A 19168-nucleotide genomic window follows, 5' to 3' on the forward strand; every position below is an offset into this window, starting at 1 on the left:
TATCCTATGAGGAAAGAGTGGGTATATTGGGCCGACACTCCCTGGAGTTTAGAAGAATGGGAGGTGATCGCATTGAAACATATAGGATTCTGAGGGGGATTGACAGAGTAGATGCGGAGAGGTTGTTTTCCTCAGCTGGAGAGTCTGGAAATAGAGATAATAGTCTCAGGACAAGTGGTTGTTTGGTCTTTTAAGACTGAGATAAGAAGGAATTTCTTCACTTAGAGAGTTGTGAATCATTGGAATTCTCTACCCCAAATTGCTGCGAATTCTGGGTCATTGAGCATATTCAAGGCTGAGATAGATAGATTTTGGACTCGAGGGGAATCAAGGTGTATGGGGATCGGGCGGGAAAGTTGAGTTGAGGTCGAAGATCAGCCATGATATTATTGAATGGCAGAGCAGACATGAAGGGCCATATGGCTTACTCCTGCTCCTATTTCTTATGTTCTTCTGTTCTCTTTAACTAACCTTCTGGTCATCCTTCCTAATACCTCCTCCTTTCACTCACTGTACATCTTTATCTGATTGTACCTCTGTGAAACGCCTTGGGATGTTTATTTTCCATGTTAGAGGTGCTATATAAATACAAGTTGCTGTATTTGTGTCTTCAATAAACAAACCCAAAAATAGAAAATTATGTTGGTTCATTAATTTTGAACAACCAAAACAGGAATTCAGATACTTGCTGAAAGTGTAAGCACTGACAAGAAAAGTTAAAATGACTCATGTGTACCTGTGTCTTTGATTATGATTCCAAAGCTGATTGTGTTGCTTTGTACAGTTTGTTTATTCATCAATTTTTTGTTACTTTTTTTACTCTGACTTTTCTTGGCCATTTTATTGAAATCTATGTCAAAATAAGTGTACTCCTTTTCAGAATTACTGCTATCTTTCATCCTAGTGCTTTTCAGCCTTAGCTTCTAGTTTGTGTAGCACCCCTGCAGATCAATGGTCACACACCACACGCGTGTTCTCTGGAACTACAAATTGATGCTGCATGCACTTACTGTAAATTGAAATGTGATCATTGGCTTTTCTTCACTGTGCAAAAAGAGAGAAAACTTTTTGCACTAACAGGATATTTGGTGCTCAATTCTCCTTGAAGCAGTGCAATTTTAAAGATTAACTTGTATTTAAAAAAAATATTTTCAAAGAAAGATTGTTGAACGTGGCTCTTTGCCATTTTGACAGTGTCATGAAGACTTGGAGATAGAAACCTGCTCCCGTACTAATTTATTTAAGTTACAATAGTTCCACAGGTCATACTGAATATTAATCCAGTTCTCAGCCAAATCTTTATCAAGATTTGGCACAGTGATGAAAATGGTTATAAAGCCTATGAAAATGCAGAAGGATTTTACAGAGATACCACAAATTTATATTTACATCTTCTTTGAAATTCTGCTTAACAGTTCAATATAATAAGATAACTGATATATATTTGTGAAATGCTGTATAAGGTTTTGTGAATTATATATTTCTGAAGGAAGTCGGCTTCTATTTTAGAGTTTCCAACGTTTGAATAACTTATCATCACATGAAGAATGAATCTCCTTAATGACCATGGATTGGAAATCATTTGGTTTCCTTGGAGAATAAAAGGGAACATTGGATACAATCTATTCTTAATTCAAAATCCATTAATTCAAATGATCCAAATAGTCATTTTTCAGAATTTCCTCTGTTGTTATTTGCATACTTAATTCAAATTATTCATGTTTCATAAGAAATTGAGATTGCATTATCAGGAATAGACTGTATTTTGTGCAGTTTTTAATTCTCTGTTTGTGATAGTTGGAGCTGTAGGAATATCAGAATATAGTTGCCTATATAAATAACTCTGTCTTATTTCTTCCACCAGACACATTATTTTGGACTTTGGTTCCTCAGTAAGACTCAACAGGGACGATGGGTGGAGCTAGAAAAAGCTCTGAAAAAACAACTGGACAAATTTGCCAATGAGCCTCTCCTCTTCTTTGGAGTGATGTTCTACGTACCCAGTGTCTCAAGACTTCAGCAAGAGGTCACAAGGTACAGAAAGCCAACAAGCATTTTCTCTTACTGCCTAGTAAATTGTCATGGGAATAGTGTTCAGGAGGAGAACTCTGATCTCCTTCCAAGTTTTTCATTAGGCGAGAATACACAACTTGATGAGATAAAAAAGAAAACTGAATGCTGAAAATCTGAAATAAAAACATGGAAATCCTTGAAATGCACTGAAAGAGAAAGATTAACATTTGGGTCAAAATCTTTCATCAGTTCCATTGCAGGGTCACACCTGAAATGTTAACTTCTTCTTCTCTCGCTTTTGAATGCTGAATGATTTGCTGTATATTTCAACAACAACACCTGTATCTATTTCTGTAGTGCTGTCGCATATAGGATGTTGAACAAGAAAGAGTGAGTGCTGTGCAGCAGGGGGATAGGAAAAGAGAGGAAAAAGGTGTGAGATGAAGAAAAAGGTTTTTAGCAGGCTATTGGAAGGAAGGAAGGAAGGAGGAAGGTAACATGGTGAAGGTGTCGAGACAGAGAGTTTGAGTTACCAATGTTTCCTATTTATGATGTATGTGAGTAAAGAGCACTTAAACTCAAGAAATGTGAAATAATTGTAGTGCATCGTTGGTGTATTTGCTTTGTGCTTTACCTGTCTTTCTCATCTAACACCATATCAAAACTAGTTTAAGCATACTTTCAAATCCCCTAATGTGGAAACATTTCAAATATGTTACTTAAATGCAGGGCACAATTTTCAATTTTTGAACATTTCATGTGTATGCACATGTGTATACATGCAGCATTTTTACAGATTCACAAGAAATCGAAGTACCTGCGTGCAATTCCAATAACTTGCTCAATTCCATTCGGTTACATAGAATTTACAGCATAGAAACAGATAATTTGGCCCAACTGGTCTATGCTGGTGTTTATGATTCACACAAGCCTCCTCCCATATTTATTCACCTAGCCCTATCAGCATAACCTTCTATTCCTTTCTCCCTCATGTGTTTATCGAGCTTCCCCTTAAATGCTTCTATGCTATTTTCCACAACTATTCCATGAAGTAACAAGTTCCAGATTCTAACCACTCTCTGGGTAAAGACCCCTAGTTTTGTATTCCCCCATAAGTGGACACATTTTCTCCACGTCTACCCCTTCATAACTTTAAAGACATCTATTAGGTCATCCCTCAGCCTTATATTTTCTAGAGAAAAGAGTCCCAGCATGTTCAGTCTTTCCTAATAGTTATAACTTCTCTGTTCTGGTATCTTCTACTTTGCTTCTAAAAGCTGAGTTTGTAGACTTAAAAATGCTTCATGAATTTAAGATTGCAGTGTTTGGAATGGCAAGCTAAATCAGTTGCTAGCTGAACTGTTTATTATAAATAAACACAATTCTACCACTGCTTAGGTGTTAATCACCAACGCTGCCTGCCTTTATAGTCAGTACCTAAGGCACTTGTCATAGAGATTTCATTTACTGTCTTGAGCAAGCACAGTAATGAGAGGAAACTCACTTAAAAGCCTAAAATAATGAACAGGAGATTTGATTTTGAACTAGCCTTGGCTAATTCTTCAGATATAGGGTGCTGTTCTGTGTTACTGATCAGATGAACTGATTTGAGTGAAATGTTTATCATTTTGATGGAATAGTTTGTCTGCAGAATCCTGAATAGGCTATCAAAGAGATTAGGCTTCCAGCACAAGTAATGAACCCGGAAGTTTCAGATACTTTTTCGATCTACACTATTGTTTACAGGATCAACTGTAGCTATTGTGTTGTAATTTGCATTGTAACAACTTTATCTCAACCTGGTGGTAATTATTTTTTTCTTTTAAAGCAAATTTTCCCTTCTCGGACCATCCATTGCAAAGGCTCCATTCTTCTTTATTAAGTATTCTCTACACAGAATTGGAGTTGAGCCATGCATGGATCATGCTCTGGTGAAATCATATGGAGGATGCCATCCCCTTGTGAAATTTTTCAAGATGAGCAGCATTATTCTGGGAGTAGTCCCAGTTCCTCTCTGGCTAGCTATAGGTTGAGTCTCCATCACCTCCTTGAGGCAGCCATCCATGCACTCCCTGAAGGATATTTGGATTCCTGGGATATTAACTCTTTGGTTTCTCTTTGGTGCCTTCATCTACTTGGAAGGAAACTTTGAATAGATTTTGATTCCATTACTTCCTCTATCTGGGACCTTGCAGTGTATGTAGTCGCCATGGTGTCTACTTCATGTTCCACCCCAGGTAACTGCCCTGGAAACAATTTTACCTGCAGCAGTCAAATAAGAACATAAGAAATAGGAACAGGAGTAGGCCATACGGCCCCTCGAGCCTGCTCCGCCATTCAATATGATCATGGTTGGTCTGATCATGGACTCAGGTCCACTTCCCTGCTCGCTCCCCATAACCCCTTATTCCCTTATCGTTTAAGAAAGTGTCTATTTCCGTCTTAAATTTATTCAATGTCCCAGCTTCCACAGCTCTCTGAGACAGTGACTTCCACAGATTTACAACCCTCTAAGAGAAGACATTTCTCCTCATCTCTGTTTTAAATGGGCGGCCCCTTACTCTAAGATCATGCCCTCTAGTTCTAGTCTCTCCCATCAGTGGAAACATCCTCTCTGCATGCACCTTGTCAGGCCACCTCATAATCTTATACGTTTCAATAAGATCACCTCTCATTCTTCTGAATTCCAATGAGTAGAGGCCCAACCTACTCAACCTTTCCTCATAAATCAACCCGTCATCTCCAGAATCAACGGAGTGAACCTTCTCTGAACATCTTCCAAAGCAAGTATATCCTTTCGTAAATATGGAAACCAAAACTGCACGCAGTATTCCAGGTGTGACCTGACCAATACCTTGTATAGGTGTTGCAAGACTTCCCCACTAGCGATTAGTGGTCACATTCCAGGCTTGTCATGTCAATACTGCCTCCTGTATTTGCCTACTAGAAGTAGCTTTATGGAGGAAGGCGGTGTGTCTAGTAGGGCTAAGTCTAGAAACAAATCAGATGCTTTTGGATCCACCACAGGAAGTTTTCTGACTTGCTTCAGGCTATGGTAAAATCACTTGCAAATTTTTCAGGCAGCAATTCCTTCTATTGGTGAAGGCCCTCCTTCAGACCATTTTACTAGAGCAGTAGCAGGTAGCAGTGGATGCCCGAGGTTTGTTACACCAGCCAATCAAGATTGCAAGGTTCCTATTTTTGATGTGAGGTGCTGATTGCAAGAGTGCATTGTTCTGCACAGGGTTCTGGTCCAGGCAGCACCTCAAGTTGCACTTTCCTATATGGTTGAGGAGACTTTATTAGGAACAAACATTGCCATAACAGATATACTGCAGATAATTCCACCTGGCCCAATAACTTACTCAAACTATATGAAAGAATTTGCATTTATTTATATAGCACCTTTCATATCCTAAAAATATACCATTGTGCTTCATAGCCAATAAATTACTTTTAAGTGTAGTCACTGTTGTTGGGTAGGCAAATGTGGTGCACACCAAATTCCATAAACAGCAATGAGCTAAATGACCAGTTAATCTTTGTTGGTTGAAGGATAAATGTTGGCCACTTCAAGTAGTGCCACGGGATCTCTTATCTCCACCTTAACAGGCTGATGAAACCTTGGTTTACGCTATCATCCCAAAGACAGCGCAGCACTCCCTCAGTACTGCACTAAAGTGCCAGCTTAGATTGTATTCAAATGCTGGAATCAGGCTTGAACCCACATCCTGATGACTTAGAGGCAAGAGTGTTACCACTGAGCCAAGCTGACATCTATGAGCAGCACAATTGGTCCATAAAGTCCTTCAGGTTTTCGTGTGGGTCAAGCCAGTCATCTTCTTGAGAGACAGACAACATGGAACATGGTGTCTGTCCATGGTGCTTTTGTATTTCTGCCCAAGGACTGTGGATTTTTTCCTTTCCTCCAATTCCCTTAATTGCGAGAGAATCTAGAAAGTCAAAGTAGATGGAGTGAAAATGATTCTGGTAAACTCATGATTCTCATACAGGAGAAATCATTTTTCTCAACTGTCAGGTTGGTTCATCCATGCACAATCGACCAGTTTCCAGTTGACATCCGGACTGTTGAGTGGGACACTTATTAGACCAAGACCTAGTAAAATCTGTAGTGAACACACTGCTTGCTTGTGTAAACTATCTATGAGTAGAGCCTATAACACACATTCTCTCTGTGGTGTTCAGGGAAAAACAAATTCCCCTCCTCCTGTGACTGTCTTTTGTCCTTGAATATCTGTATATTGTCAACCTGCATTTGAAACTTAACTCCTACCATGTTCATCTTGTAGCAATTTCAGTCTTCACTAAACTTGTTGCATCTAGATTCATTAGCATCTAGATTTCATGAAGACAATCCAAAAATTAAATCCTATTGAGCCTCCCAAATTGGAACTTTATTCCATTCAACAGCACCAACAACAACTTGTATTAATATAGCACCTTTAATGTAGAAAAACATCCCAAGGGGCTTCACAAAGGCATCGGAAAAAAATGACGCCGAGCCAATGAAGGAGATATAGTAATGGTATATATAGCAATAGTAACGGCGAGAATTGGAGCTTACTTTCCACATAGGTATGTCTTCCCAGTGTTTCAGTATCCAGGACATTGTCTGATTATAGATAGGGGCTTTTATAACACTGCAAACAAATTTATTAAAATATTTCCATTATGTGTGTGAGGAAATTTATAAAAGTGTAAGTCATAGACTTTCTTGGAACACTCTAAAGCTCAGCAGAATTTATAACGCAGAATCGCCATGTTACCAAAACAGTTAAATAAGAAATGAATACTGTAAAAATTGATTCCCCCCCCCCCCAATGAAACACCAAAAAAGAAAGTGGTGGTTATAGAGGTCAGAGTGCTCCAAAATATATTTTGTGGTGTCTGATGGAGATACATAGTAGATTCAAAAAGCTCGTAAATGGCTCTCAATGGAATTTGTTCTAAATCAGAGAAGAAGTCTGAGTGTATATTTGCTTTTACAGCTGAAGTGAATGCTCATTGTTCAGTAATTTAGTAGTATTGAAAGGTTTTCATGGAAGAGGGTGAAAATGATTTAAATTCCAACCTTATCTCTGCTATGTCTATCAATGAAAGACTCAGTGTTCCTTGTGTCTCTCTTGTGTCAAAAGGTTGACTTTTTCTTAGCTTAAGAAAACAGATTTATTCCAAAGTTAGTGTAGAGACAGCTATCACCACATTGTATAGGTTTCACGAGTCAGGTCACTTGACTACTAATGAATGTAATGTTGCAGCCATTTATTAGTTGTCTTCTGCCTATGCTTTGCTACACCATTGCAACTCGGACACGGTGGGTTAGATTTTCCTTCGGAGGGAAGGGCAGTAAATGGAAGTAAATCTGGAAGAGTGGCCTTGCATTTACCCTCAGTCCTGACATTGGAGCCCTGCAGCGCTTGCTATAAACATGCACCTAGTATGTAAATAGTAGTGTTATGAGTGTCTAATGCGCAACACTGTTTCTTTCCCTCAAAAGCAATGTGCAGTACAAAAATAATGTTGCAAGTTGCTTGTGCAGAAAGGAAAACCTGAAGTGCTGTAAGTGGCCATTTTGGTAAAGTTCTGAGAACAATTTCAGGTTAAATAAATAGATCTGTAGCTTTGTCAAATTCAAAAGCAGAGGAGAGCTGAAGCATTGTTTCAAGGTTGAAACCTTTAATTTTGGAATCCGGCAGCCATTGCTGTCCAACAAAGATACCCTTTTCCTGTGACATTCCTTTTACCTCAGTTATGTGGAGGAGGAGGATCATGAGGAAGAACTGAAGTTGCTCCGACTGGTCAGAATCCATAGGCATTGACTGGCATTCATACTCAGCGATACCCACTCATCTGTGACAAATAACCCACATACTCCTATCTAAACTTGTTAAGTCACCGATGCCTCAGAATGCAGTGCTTCTCATAGAAGGGAAACAGAAAAAATGTCACATTCGTGCAGTAGTAGTTGCTGTTCTGAGAATGAGGCTGAGGCACTATGTCGGGAGAGCAGAGGAAGCTTAACTTTGCATTAAACTGTACTCTACCTGCATTGCAAATGTTTGATGCTGATACTGGTAACTTTAAACTGAAAATATTCCATTCTCCAGCATTGATCTAACTCAACATAAAGTATAGAACATTTCCCAAAAGGTAATTTAAAAAGTTATTTTAGTGCAATGAGTTAATTTCTCTCTCCAATCTTTTAAGGGGACGTAGATTTTTATAGGTTACACAGGTATTGCCTTTTTTAATCTCCGGGTTTCTTCTGAAAATACTCATTTTTAGTAACTTTGCATTTTTAAATCACAAGACAGCTCTTCCTCTTCCTTCTAATGTCTTTCTCGCAATATATCATCCATATACATGCACGCTTTAATTTAGGGCACAAGTGTGGCTATGTCGTATGTAATATGTAATAATTTTCTTTTTGAAATGCAGGTGAGGTGGATGGCAGTGACATAGTGAACTTCTACGATGATGCCAAAGTCTGTTACTTCTAGCAGGCCAATATGCTGCAGTATGAAATGGTAGAATTTATACGGCACAGACACAGCCCATTCGGCCTAACTAGTCCATGCCGGAATTTGGGTTTACTGAGTTCAATTTTTGCTCCACACCCTAAAAATTAAACTGCCAAGTATTTCATCCAGTTAGGTGAGGAACCCAAAATAACAGTGTTCCAGAAGGCAGCCTTTCTATATGCTTAAGTAGGGTTATGTCCCCTTGGCAAAGAGACCCATTACAGTTTTTAATCTCTTTATTAGGAAGAATACTTTACACTGAATACACGTCCTCCCCTCCAACTTAGTGTTTAAATGTGCCATAATAGTTTCCTCCCACTACTGCCTGAGCCTTCTTCCTCCCTCAAATGTGCCTCTTGAAGAACAAGATTGTTCTGGCAGTTCTTGATTCCTAACCACAGTAGAAAATATTTCTAAAAGGAATTTGCTTGTTACCAACAAAGATTACTTTCAACAAGCTATGGAGAAAAAGGTTAAAAATTGTATATCTTGTTAGTTCTTCAACAGAGGAACTTTTGAGTTTAGAAATATTTACGTTTTCAGTAGGAGTCTTTGGTCTAACACCACAACACCCCCCCCCACTCCTCCCCCACCATTGTAATATCATGTATATCTAAGTCAAAGACAACAGTTTGGTGAAATTTATAATCTACAGACATTTCTGAATTCAGAAACAAAAGGACCTGCTTTTTCCATTGCTGTAAAGACCAGGATGTACAGTTTTAATCATGTTCTCCAATAGTCACCAGCCTGCATCCAATTTACTGTTCTAAGTGATTGGCATCCAATTACTGTGCTACCAAGTCCACTAAAGGGACTAGAGTGTGCATGTACAAATACCTCGCATGCTTGGAGGCATCAGAATCTTTTAACAAGATTCATTTCTGGAGGTATGAAGGCAGAATTTTGATGAACCCAGGAGAATTATCTGCAGGAAAGAGGAAAGTATGCCGTATTTTTCTTGCCTTCTTTGAATTCAAAATACAAGGTACAATGGATTTCTGCTCATCTCCAGCAATTAGTGTGGAAGCAGGTCATCCTCGACACGAAGGACTGCCTAATACTACTATATAATCACTGGTGGATTATACAACAGGAGGGCTACACTAATTCACTGAAAGCTCAGTGGTCAACTTTTCTAATAAAGTAATACATTTCATGGAACTTTATTATGAATGATTTGATGTCTGCATTATTCACGATACCTTGCAATTAGCATTACCTGTACTTCAAGAATCAAAATAATCAAGATGTTGTGGAAGGCACACTCAATTAAAATGGCCACTATATCTGGAATAAATGAGTCATGTTCCATGATCCCCCTCAGATTATTCTTTGTAATTGATTTCTTAAAGGTGAACATGCCATATGTGATATTACAATGGTGGGGGAGGGGTGAGGGTGTGTGTGGGGGAGGGGTGTTTGCGGTGGTAGACCAAAGTTACTCCTAATGAAAATGTAAATTTTTCTAAACTCAAAAGTTCTTCTAGTTGAAGCCTTTGATTCTGGTTTAGTCAAACTGACTTCTTACTCAAGAGGAACTTGGAAAATACCCATCTACTACAGGTTGGACCGACCTTATCCGGGACTCCCTTATCCGACATCCCTCATCCAGCATGATTCTGGTGGCCGGGGGCACATGCGCAGAATGTGGCTGACCTCCACCCCGACTTTGGGGTCTCCCAACACTCGGCCTGCTGGGGCACCGACCTCCTCCCGCCACCCCCCCCCCCCCTTGGACTGACCTCCCTTTATCTGGCAAAATTCCTTATTCGGCATAGGCCAGGTCCCGAGGGTGCCGGATAAGGGAGGCTCAACCTGTATAATGTTAACAATCCCTCTTTTCAGCCTGCAAACCAGTAGATGATACTTCCATTTTGCTGTTAAGCTAACTGCTGTGTAAGTTTCAGTTCCTCCAGACATGTTATTCTGGGTCAACCTGATGCTGGAGACCAGCTCCCATTAAAAGTCAAGGCATTAAACACACCTTTCGGTAAACCCGTCCACTGGTAAACTAAAGGGTATTGCTAAAAACAACAAATTTTGACGATTATATGAACTCTGCCACTTTCTCTGAACTTTTTTACATTTACATTTAATACTTGTCTGCAGGCTTTCAAAGTTCAACACCATTGCTGTGTATGTTAAATACAAAATGTCCTATTCATTAGAGATGCTTATAAGCTCTTATACATTTCATAGTAGGGATATGAGATCTGTTTTGATTGGAAAATTGTATTCATATCCTTACTAATGGAGATTACAGTTTAAAAACTAGTTCCACTATTATTGATAATTTTGTGAAGACTTCTTTTCAAGACTGAAGCCAAAGCATTATATCCTTATTTTCCTTGGTTCTGATCTGCTTAATAAGAAACACAATTACTCCTGAAGATTGTGCTGTGCTTTCTTAGTTCTTTCTCTTGGCCCTTCTATCCAAGGCGCTATTCTGATCATGATCAGAGAAAAACAAGGAGGGTTCCAGTTAAACATGGCTAAACATCTCAGGAATTTCTCCTGCTGCCAGACTGTAAACTTAAAAGCTGTAGTTGGATGTCAACACAATCATGAGTGTTGTGCAGGAGTTTAAAAGAAGCATTTGTGTGGAGGCCCTTATGTGGTTGAAAATCTTGGAAGAATTTGGCATTAAGTTTAGCATAGCAGCATGTGAAATTCTTGGGTTGTGGGGTGTTACTGCTCTAGTCTTATCTGTTCTACAACGTTCCACTGAGTTAACACATTCAGTTTCTTCTGCAGATGTCAAATTGCATTATCAAATAATGACATGTTTTACACTAAAGCATGAAAATCCAACTAAAGTGAACTAATTTTTTGGATGAGTTTGCAGAAATGTTTGAATCTGTGTGGTTAAATTTTAATTGGTTTAGTAGCAATTCACTGTGCAGATGACGAACCTATAGTGTCCATTAGATTTCTATGTGATGCCATTGAATATGAATTACTTTATAATAATATTTATATATTTATCTTGTGGAGTTTTGTTATCATTAAATGGAGTTTTGCTATCATTAGATGGTAGACTTTATGTAATAAGATAACTTGCATGCCATCAGTCTGTTCCATGGTCATTTCTTTTTTGCAATCATATGCTAAGCAGAGTATCTTTGAAGTTAAAACAATATGCCTGCTGATGGAAGTTGAGAGTTAAGTTAACCCTCTGGTCAATTTGAAACCTTAGCTAGATGTATCTGGGCTACCCCAAGGAGCTGTTGATAATTCTTCTCACTCAGTTCCGGGTAACCCTCCTGGCCAAAGCCCTAATAGGCAGGATGGTCCGAGCTGGATGAGCAAATGGACTCATACCAGTAATCTATGCTAGTGAGCTGTGTGATTTTAACAACTAGCTCCTGGAGTTTAACTACTATGCACACTTGGGGAGTTCCTTTGCTGTAGCTCTTCCAACTTGAATCTATGCACTTCGGATTTAGGTAAGTGCAATTTGCCCCTACAGCATGGCCGGAATTTTTCCGGTGCTCAGCGGATGGGATAGGTTGCGGGTCGGCCACGCACACTTGCCTTTCCCGATATCGGGTCTGTCAGCACTGAGCAGACCCGACACGCAGCAGCGGGGGAGCCAATTTAAGTGATTAGTCGCTTGTTTACAACCGCTTAACAATGGTTTGAAACTTACCTTTTGAATTGTAGAGCTCGCCCAAGAGTTTCACGCTGTTGCTAGACCAAATCTGTGAAGCTGAGGTGGGAGGTCAATGATCATTGAATCAGCTGATGCGCTGACAGCTTCAAATGTCAAGTAAAAGCTCTCACCTTACGAAGAAAGCTTCCCTCAGCCACAAGCTCTCACTCATTGCATTTCCACAACAGATTCCGCATGCTGCAAGTCTTTACTCAAGTCTCCATCCAGTCTGACCTCATCACCTCTCTCACCATTTACAGATCGCTTCTGTCATCTACATAACCATAACAACATAAGAAATAGGAACACGAGTAGGCCATACGGCCCCTCGAGCCTGCTCCGTCATTCAATAAGATCATGGCTGATCTGATCATGGACTCAGCTCCACTTCCCCGCCCACTCCTCATAACTCCTTATCCTCTTATCGCTCAAGAAACTATCTATTTCTGTCTTAAATTTATTCAATGTCCCAGCTTCCACAACTCTCCGAAGCAACAAATTCCACAGATTTACAACCCCCCCCGAGAGGAGAAATTCCTCCTCATCTCTGTTTTAAATGGGCGGCCCCTTATTCTAAGATCATGCTCTCTAGTTCGAGTCTCCCCCATCAGTGGAAACATCCTCTCTGCATCCACCTTGTCAAGCCCCCTCAATCTTATACGTTTTGATAAGATGACCTCTCATTCTTCTGAACTCCAATGAGTAGAGGCCCAACCTACTCAATCTTTCCTCATAAGTCAACCCCATCATTCTCAGAATCAACCTAGTGAACCTTCTCTGAACATCCTCCAAAGCAAGTATATCCTTTCGTAAAAATGGAAACCAAAACTGCACGCAGTATTCCAGGCGTGGCCTCACCAATACCTTGTATAGCTGTAGCAAGACTTCCCTGCTTTTATACTCCATCCCCTTTGCAATAAAGGCCAAGATATCATTGGCCTTCCTGATCACTTGCTGTACCTATACACTATCCTTTTGTGTTTCATGCACAAGTACCCCCAGGTCCTGCTGTACTGCAGCACTTTGCAATCTTTCTCCATTTAAATAATAACTTGCTCTTTGATTTTTTTTCTGCCAAAGTGCATGACCTCACACTTTCCAACATTATACTCCATCTGCCAAATTTTTGCCCACTCACTACTACATCTGTCATCTATTCCATCAGCATGGGTGCCCTTTATACTCTCTCATCATGGTCCTCAGAATCTCACCATGATCAGCCACAATACCAGCAGCACCAGGCACACAAGCAGCACCAACAACTATACCAACTTTCTTTGCAATCAACTGATGCTGCACAGGGCATCAGCACCCGACCACATTCCTGCCTGGGATGGCCTCACCATGGCCAGATTTACTTCACTTAATGCCGTACACACTGGCTACCACATGATGCACCAGGTTGGCACCACCTCACAGCAACACCATAAAGCATCCCTACAATGCCCAAGCCATTCCTTTCACACTCATCACCATTGTGGGGGGTACCGTTATGTCTCACCATTCACTGAAACTCACGAAGCCACTTGCAGAGGTGCACACAGATCTGTCCAAGAACACAAAGTGTTGAAAATAAAAGTTTCAATGTTTGACGCCGCATTAACAGAAACTTTATATGGACATTGCATAAAACACCCAAATGCCTACCCTTGTATGTTGTTAGTTGGTATGATTGCACTAGGATGAGGGTGAGTGTGAGAGGAGGCTAGAGAGATTGGGATGTAATAATGTAGATAGTAGGAATGGGTGGAGGTGCAAGGTAAGTCACTGTGAGTAAGGATGCGCAGTAGAATAGGGAAGGCAGAATGATGGGGATGTGATGGGAGGCACAGCAGGATGAGGTTGAGTGTGGCTTTGTACTAACATTTCGTGGTCTACTGAGATAATTGAAAAGTTTGCAGCACTGCACGCTGGCCCTCCTGACCAGATCCCTGCTTGTGTCCTCCTGTGCAGTGTGCAACCAGGCCGTGTTGAGCTCCTGGGAAGGGAAGAGGACCTCCCTGCATGCTGTGACTCCCTCCATAAGCATCCCTCCTTTAAAATGCTCCTTAGAACTGACCTCTTTGACCATGCTTTTGGTCATCTGTCCTAATACCCCTTATGTGGATCAGTGTCAAATTTTGTTTGCTAATTGCTTCTGCAAAGTGCTACATTAAAGATGCAATATAAATTATTGTTATTTCTGAATACACCCTGTTGAAATTGGGGGCTTATCCCTGGTCTGCTGTCATGCATAAGGGTGATATAGCTTGTGTCAGTGTGATATTAGTGTGGCACCAGTAGGATAACAAATATAAATGATGGGTGTAGATGTGGGTGACCAAGCAGTAGGGGGGATGTTTTCTACTGATGTTTCATTGCAATATTGGCAGGATGAGCATTAAAGCTGGGGGAAGAAATAAGCTGCAACTGCCCTTGAGGTTTGGATATTTCAATCGTTACAAGTACAAAGAAGGACAGAATTAACCTAGAATTTGATTTCAATATAACTGTCAATACAATCGACACAAGCATTATAGTTTGATTTTTATTTCCAATTTCAAAACTACCAGTTGATTGCACATACAAAAACAAATGCTTTTGGTTTTAATGCCTTTGGATCTCATTCAGTCTGTCAAAATTGGAAAATGTCCATGTCATTGAATTTTGATGTGCAAATCGCTGCTTTGCTTAATATCCTACAGTTTTCACTTCTGGAACTGAATTAAAGTTGTTGGTTGTTACTAGTCAAGTAATAGTTAACTACATAAGTGGCTGTTAAACCATTTGAGAGACCTGAAATGACTATTAGTACAGACGAATCCTGATTTACTCCCAGGCAACTGCTGGCAAGTCTAAGGAAAAGTCAACCAGTGGAAAATTAAACTAATTAGCATTTCTAGTAAAATAAACAAAATAGGGTAGAGTTTCAGCTTTGGGCACACTTGGTGATCCGGGTGCAAATTGCGCCCAAAATTGAGCCCGTTTTGAGGAGTGTTTTTTTCCCCCCCTCGAATTTCCATTCAAACTCAGTTGCCGAAAGCAAAATCTGCCATGATCCAGCATAATCGAACACCGTTTTAAAACATTTTTAAGAAAGTAAATTTTGCTTTAAAAAAATAATCTTGTTGTGCAGTTCCCCATGGTTGTTACTGATGTTTACTCATCACAAAAGTGAAAAGAATGCATTATAGTCAAAGTTCTGATTTTACAGATGTGTTATGAATGTGTTAGTGTGAGTGTACTTAGAAAACGCATTTGTATAGTGTCTTACCATGGGGGTGATTTTCAACTGTTGACACATGTTTCTCACTAGAAAAACAGGTGGCTAGAGTTTTAAAAATAGGGGAGGGAATGGGGGTTGCCTGCCCTTCTGATCTCATTTTGAGGTGGGCTTGTAAATATATGAGCAGCACATCCACCTGTCTCCCACAAGAGGTGGCTTAATTCTGCCCATTTGTACTCGGTGTTGAGCAGCGTAACCACTGGTCCTTCAGGTGGCTGCTCAAAATAAATTAATGTTTGTGGAGCCAGGAGGAGCAAGAGTGCTCCGCAAAATACCTCTGGCCCACTGGCAGCCTTCCCTGGGGTTGCTTCGTCATCCATCCCCTCCCCGACCCCGAGTCCGACCTGCCAGCTGGCCCTCCCACAACCGGTGAGCTGTGGTGGGGTGGAGTTGGGCGCCTGCAATGCTCCGGCAATACTTAGATGAGGATCAAAACTGGAAATGGGTGCAAAAGTTGACCCATATATCTTCGAAATCTCCTCAATCACTTCACATTAAATGAGTTAACTCGGTGAGCACAGCTGCCATTTTGCACTCAAGATCCTACGAACAGTCATGAAATTAATAACCAATTAATCTCTTTAGTAGTGTTGTTTGAGGGAAGAATGAGTAACCACTTGGAGAAGCCCTTGCAGTTCTTTAATTGGTCTCATGGAATTATTAATATCTACCTGACTATCAAATGTTCACATTTGGCAAGTCATGCTCAATTAACCTGTCCCTACCCACATGATTGTTCTTCCCAGAATATATGATTAAATAGGATGGTATGATTATTAGCAGCTTTCAAATGCATTTCAGTTAGTTGTCACTTAGTTCAGTGTAATTCAATACGCCAGTCACTAACCACATGTGGCCAATTGTGAATCCAGATGTGGCTCATTACAAAGAAACATAGAAAATAGGTGCAGGAGTAGGCCATTCGGCCCTTCGAGTCTGCACCGTCATTCAACAAGATCATGGCTGATCACCCACCCCAGCACCTCACCCCACGCCCCCTCCACACCCCCCCTCCCCCCCCCTCCCCCCCCCCCCAGCCGCAAGGACCACATCCAACTCCCTCCCGAACACATCCAATGAACTGGCATCAACAACTCTCCGCGGCAGGGAACCCCACAGGCCAACAACTCCCCAAGTGAAGAAGTCTCTCCCAATCCCAGCCCCAAACAGCCCACCCCCCCACCCCAAGAGCGTGCCCCCGCCCCGGCTCCGGACCCACCCAACACCGGGAACACTCCCCCCGCACCCAACCCACCCCGTCCCGTCAGAATCCTTCCCAAATGCCGAACACTCCCGGATGTCGAGCCCCCAGCCCCGGCCACCCCGGAGCCACGCCCCCGCGACGCCAACCACACCACATCCACCAACCGCCATCTGCACAGTCAACCCGCCCACACCACTCTGAACACTCCCCGCACCAAGGCACAGAGCCCCCAGGCCCGCCCCTCCAACACACTTCTCACCCCCAGACCTTCTGCAATGTGGCCCCTCCTGTCCCCCGCCCTGGGTTTCTCTGCCCCCCACCTCCACCACTCTCCCCTCCATCCCCCGCCCCTGTCTCCCCTCATCTACCCTCTGCCTCCCCGCTCAGGCTCCCATCTTGGGGGCGGAAATCTTCTGGGGCAGGGAATTTTAGCCCCCAGCGTGGAAGTTCTGCTCCCGCCACAGAATTGGCCTTACCACCCCTCAATGGAAGCGGAGTGCAATTTCCCACACTCCACTTCCCTTGGGGGCAGTTACCGGGGCACGACTGGATGCTCCTGTGACAGTTGGAACTGGTGCTCTCCACTCTCTCTCCTGCGACAGTTTGAACTGGTGCTCTCCACTCTCCCATCCTGTGACAGTTTGAACTGGTGCTCTCCACTCCCCCGTCCTGTGACAGTTTGAACTGGTGCTCTCCACTCCCCCATCCTGTGACAGTTTGAACTGGTGCTCTCCACTCCCCCATCCTGTGACAGTTTGAACTGGTGCTCTCCACTCCCCCATCCTGTGACAGTTTGAACTGGTGCTCTCCGCTCTCTCTCCTGTGACAGTTGGAACTGGTGCTCTCCACTCTCTCTCCTGTGATAGTTGGAACTGGTGCTCTCCACTCTCCCGTCCTGTGATAGTTTGAACTGGTGCTCTCCACTCTCTGTCCTGTGACAGTTGGAACTGGTGCTCTCCACTCTCTCTCCTGTGACAGTTGGAACTGGTGCTCTCCACTTTCTCTCCTGTGACAGTGGGAACTGGTGCTCTCCACTCTGTCCTGCGACAGTTGGAACTGGTGCTCTCCACTCTCTCTCCTGTGACAGTGGGAACTGGTGCTCTCCACTCTGTCCTGCGACAGTTGGAACTGGTGCTCTCCACTCTCTCTCCTGTGATAGTTTGAACTGATGCTCTCCACTCTCCCATCCTGTGACAGTTTGAACTGGTGCTCTCCACTCCCCCATCCTGTGACAGTTTGAACTGGTGCTCTCCGCTCTCTCTCCTGTGACAGTTGGAACTGGTGCTCTCCACTCTCTCTCCTGTGATAGTTGGAACTGGTGCTCTCCACTCTCCCGTCCTGTGATAGTTTGAACTGGTGCTCTCCACTCTCTGTCCTGTGACAGTTGGAACTGCTGCTCTCCACTCTCTCTCCTGCAACAGTTGGAACTGGTGCTCTCCACTCTCTCTCCTGCGACAGTTGGAACTGGTGCTCTCCACTTTCTCTCCTGTGACAGTGGGAACTGGTGCTCTCCACTCTGTCCTGCGACAGTTGGAACTGGTGCTCTCCACTCTCTCTCCTGTGACAGTGGGAACTGGTGCTCTCCACTCTGTCCTGCGACAGTTGGAACTGGTGCTCTCCACTCTCTCTCCTGTGATAGTTTGAACTGGTGCTCTCCACTCTCTCTCCTGTGATAGTTGGAACTGGTGCTCTCCACTCTCTCTCTCTCCTGCAACAGCCGGAACTGGTGCTCTCTACTCTCTCTCCTGTGACAGCCGGAACTGGTGCTCTCCACTCTCTCTCCTGTAACAGTTGGAGCTGGTGCTCTTCACTCACTCTCCTGTGATAGTTTGAACTGGTTCTCTCCATGCTCCCGTCCTGTGACAGTTGGAACTGGTGCTCTCCACTCTCTCTCCTGTGACAGTTGGAACTGGTGCTCTCCACTCTCCCGTCCTGTGACAGTTGGAACTGGTGCTCTCCACTCTCCCGTCCTGTGACAGTTTCTGATTAGTAAATAAAATAGACACCGTCATCGAGCATGTGATCTCAATACTCATATTCGTGCAGTGTAAGCATGTGTACTTTAGCTGTAATATTTTACTATTTGTTATTAAAATGGTAAGAGAAAAAGCAAGAGTGTGTGATTGTGAGTGCTTTACTTCCTTGGTTACTGAATGGGGATAGATGTTTAAAATGAATGCAGAAAATGTAATCCCACTATTCAAGAAAGGAGGGAGTGTGAAAACAGGGAACTATAGGCCAGTTAGCCTGACATCAGTAGTAGGGAAAATGCTAAAATCTATTATTCATCATCATCATCTTCATAGGCGGTCCCTCGAACGAGGATGACTTGCTTCCACACCAAAGGAATGAGTTTGCAGATGTTTCAATGAAGGACCCGATATTCCAGTACTGAACTCGAGGGGTGGAAAATGCCTATGCATGGATTTTTTTTAACGTGTGGTGACTGTTGCACATCAGAAACCACATGGGCTTGACAGAGCTAGGCC

General features: G+C 42.3%; 1 protein-coding gene across 3 annotated transcripts in view; it reads left to right on the top strand.

Moving 5' to 3' along the window:
* Positions 1–19168, top strand: part of LOC139273098 (tyrosine-protein phosphatase non-receptor type 14-like) — a 303219-nt gene that overhangs the window by 138316 nt on the left and 145735 nt on the right. For all 3 annotated transcript variants that reach the window (XM_070889466.1, XM_070889465.1, XM_070889467.1), the window contains one exon: positions 1865–2034. In XM_070889466.1, coding sequence (XP_070745567.1) covers positions 1865–2034 — 170 coding nt within the window. The remainder of the gene's footprint in view (positions 1–1864; positions 2035–19168) is intronic.

Source organism: Pristiophorus japonicus, chromosome 9, assembly GCF_044704955.1.
Source record: "Pristiophorus japonicus isolate sPriJap1 chromosome 9, sPriJap1.hap1, whole genome shotgun sequence".
NCBI lineage: Eukaryota > Metazoa > Chordata > Chondrichthyes > Pristiophoridae > Pristiophorus > Pristiophorus japonicus.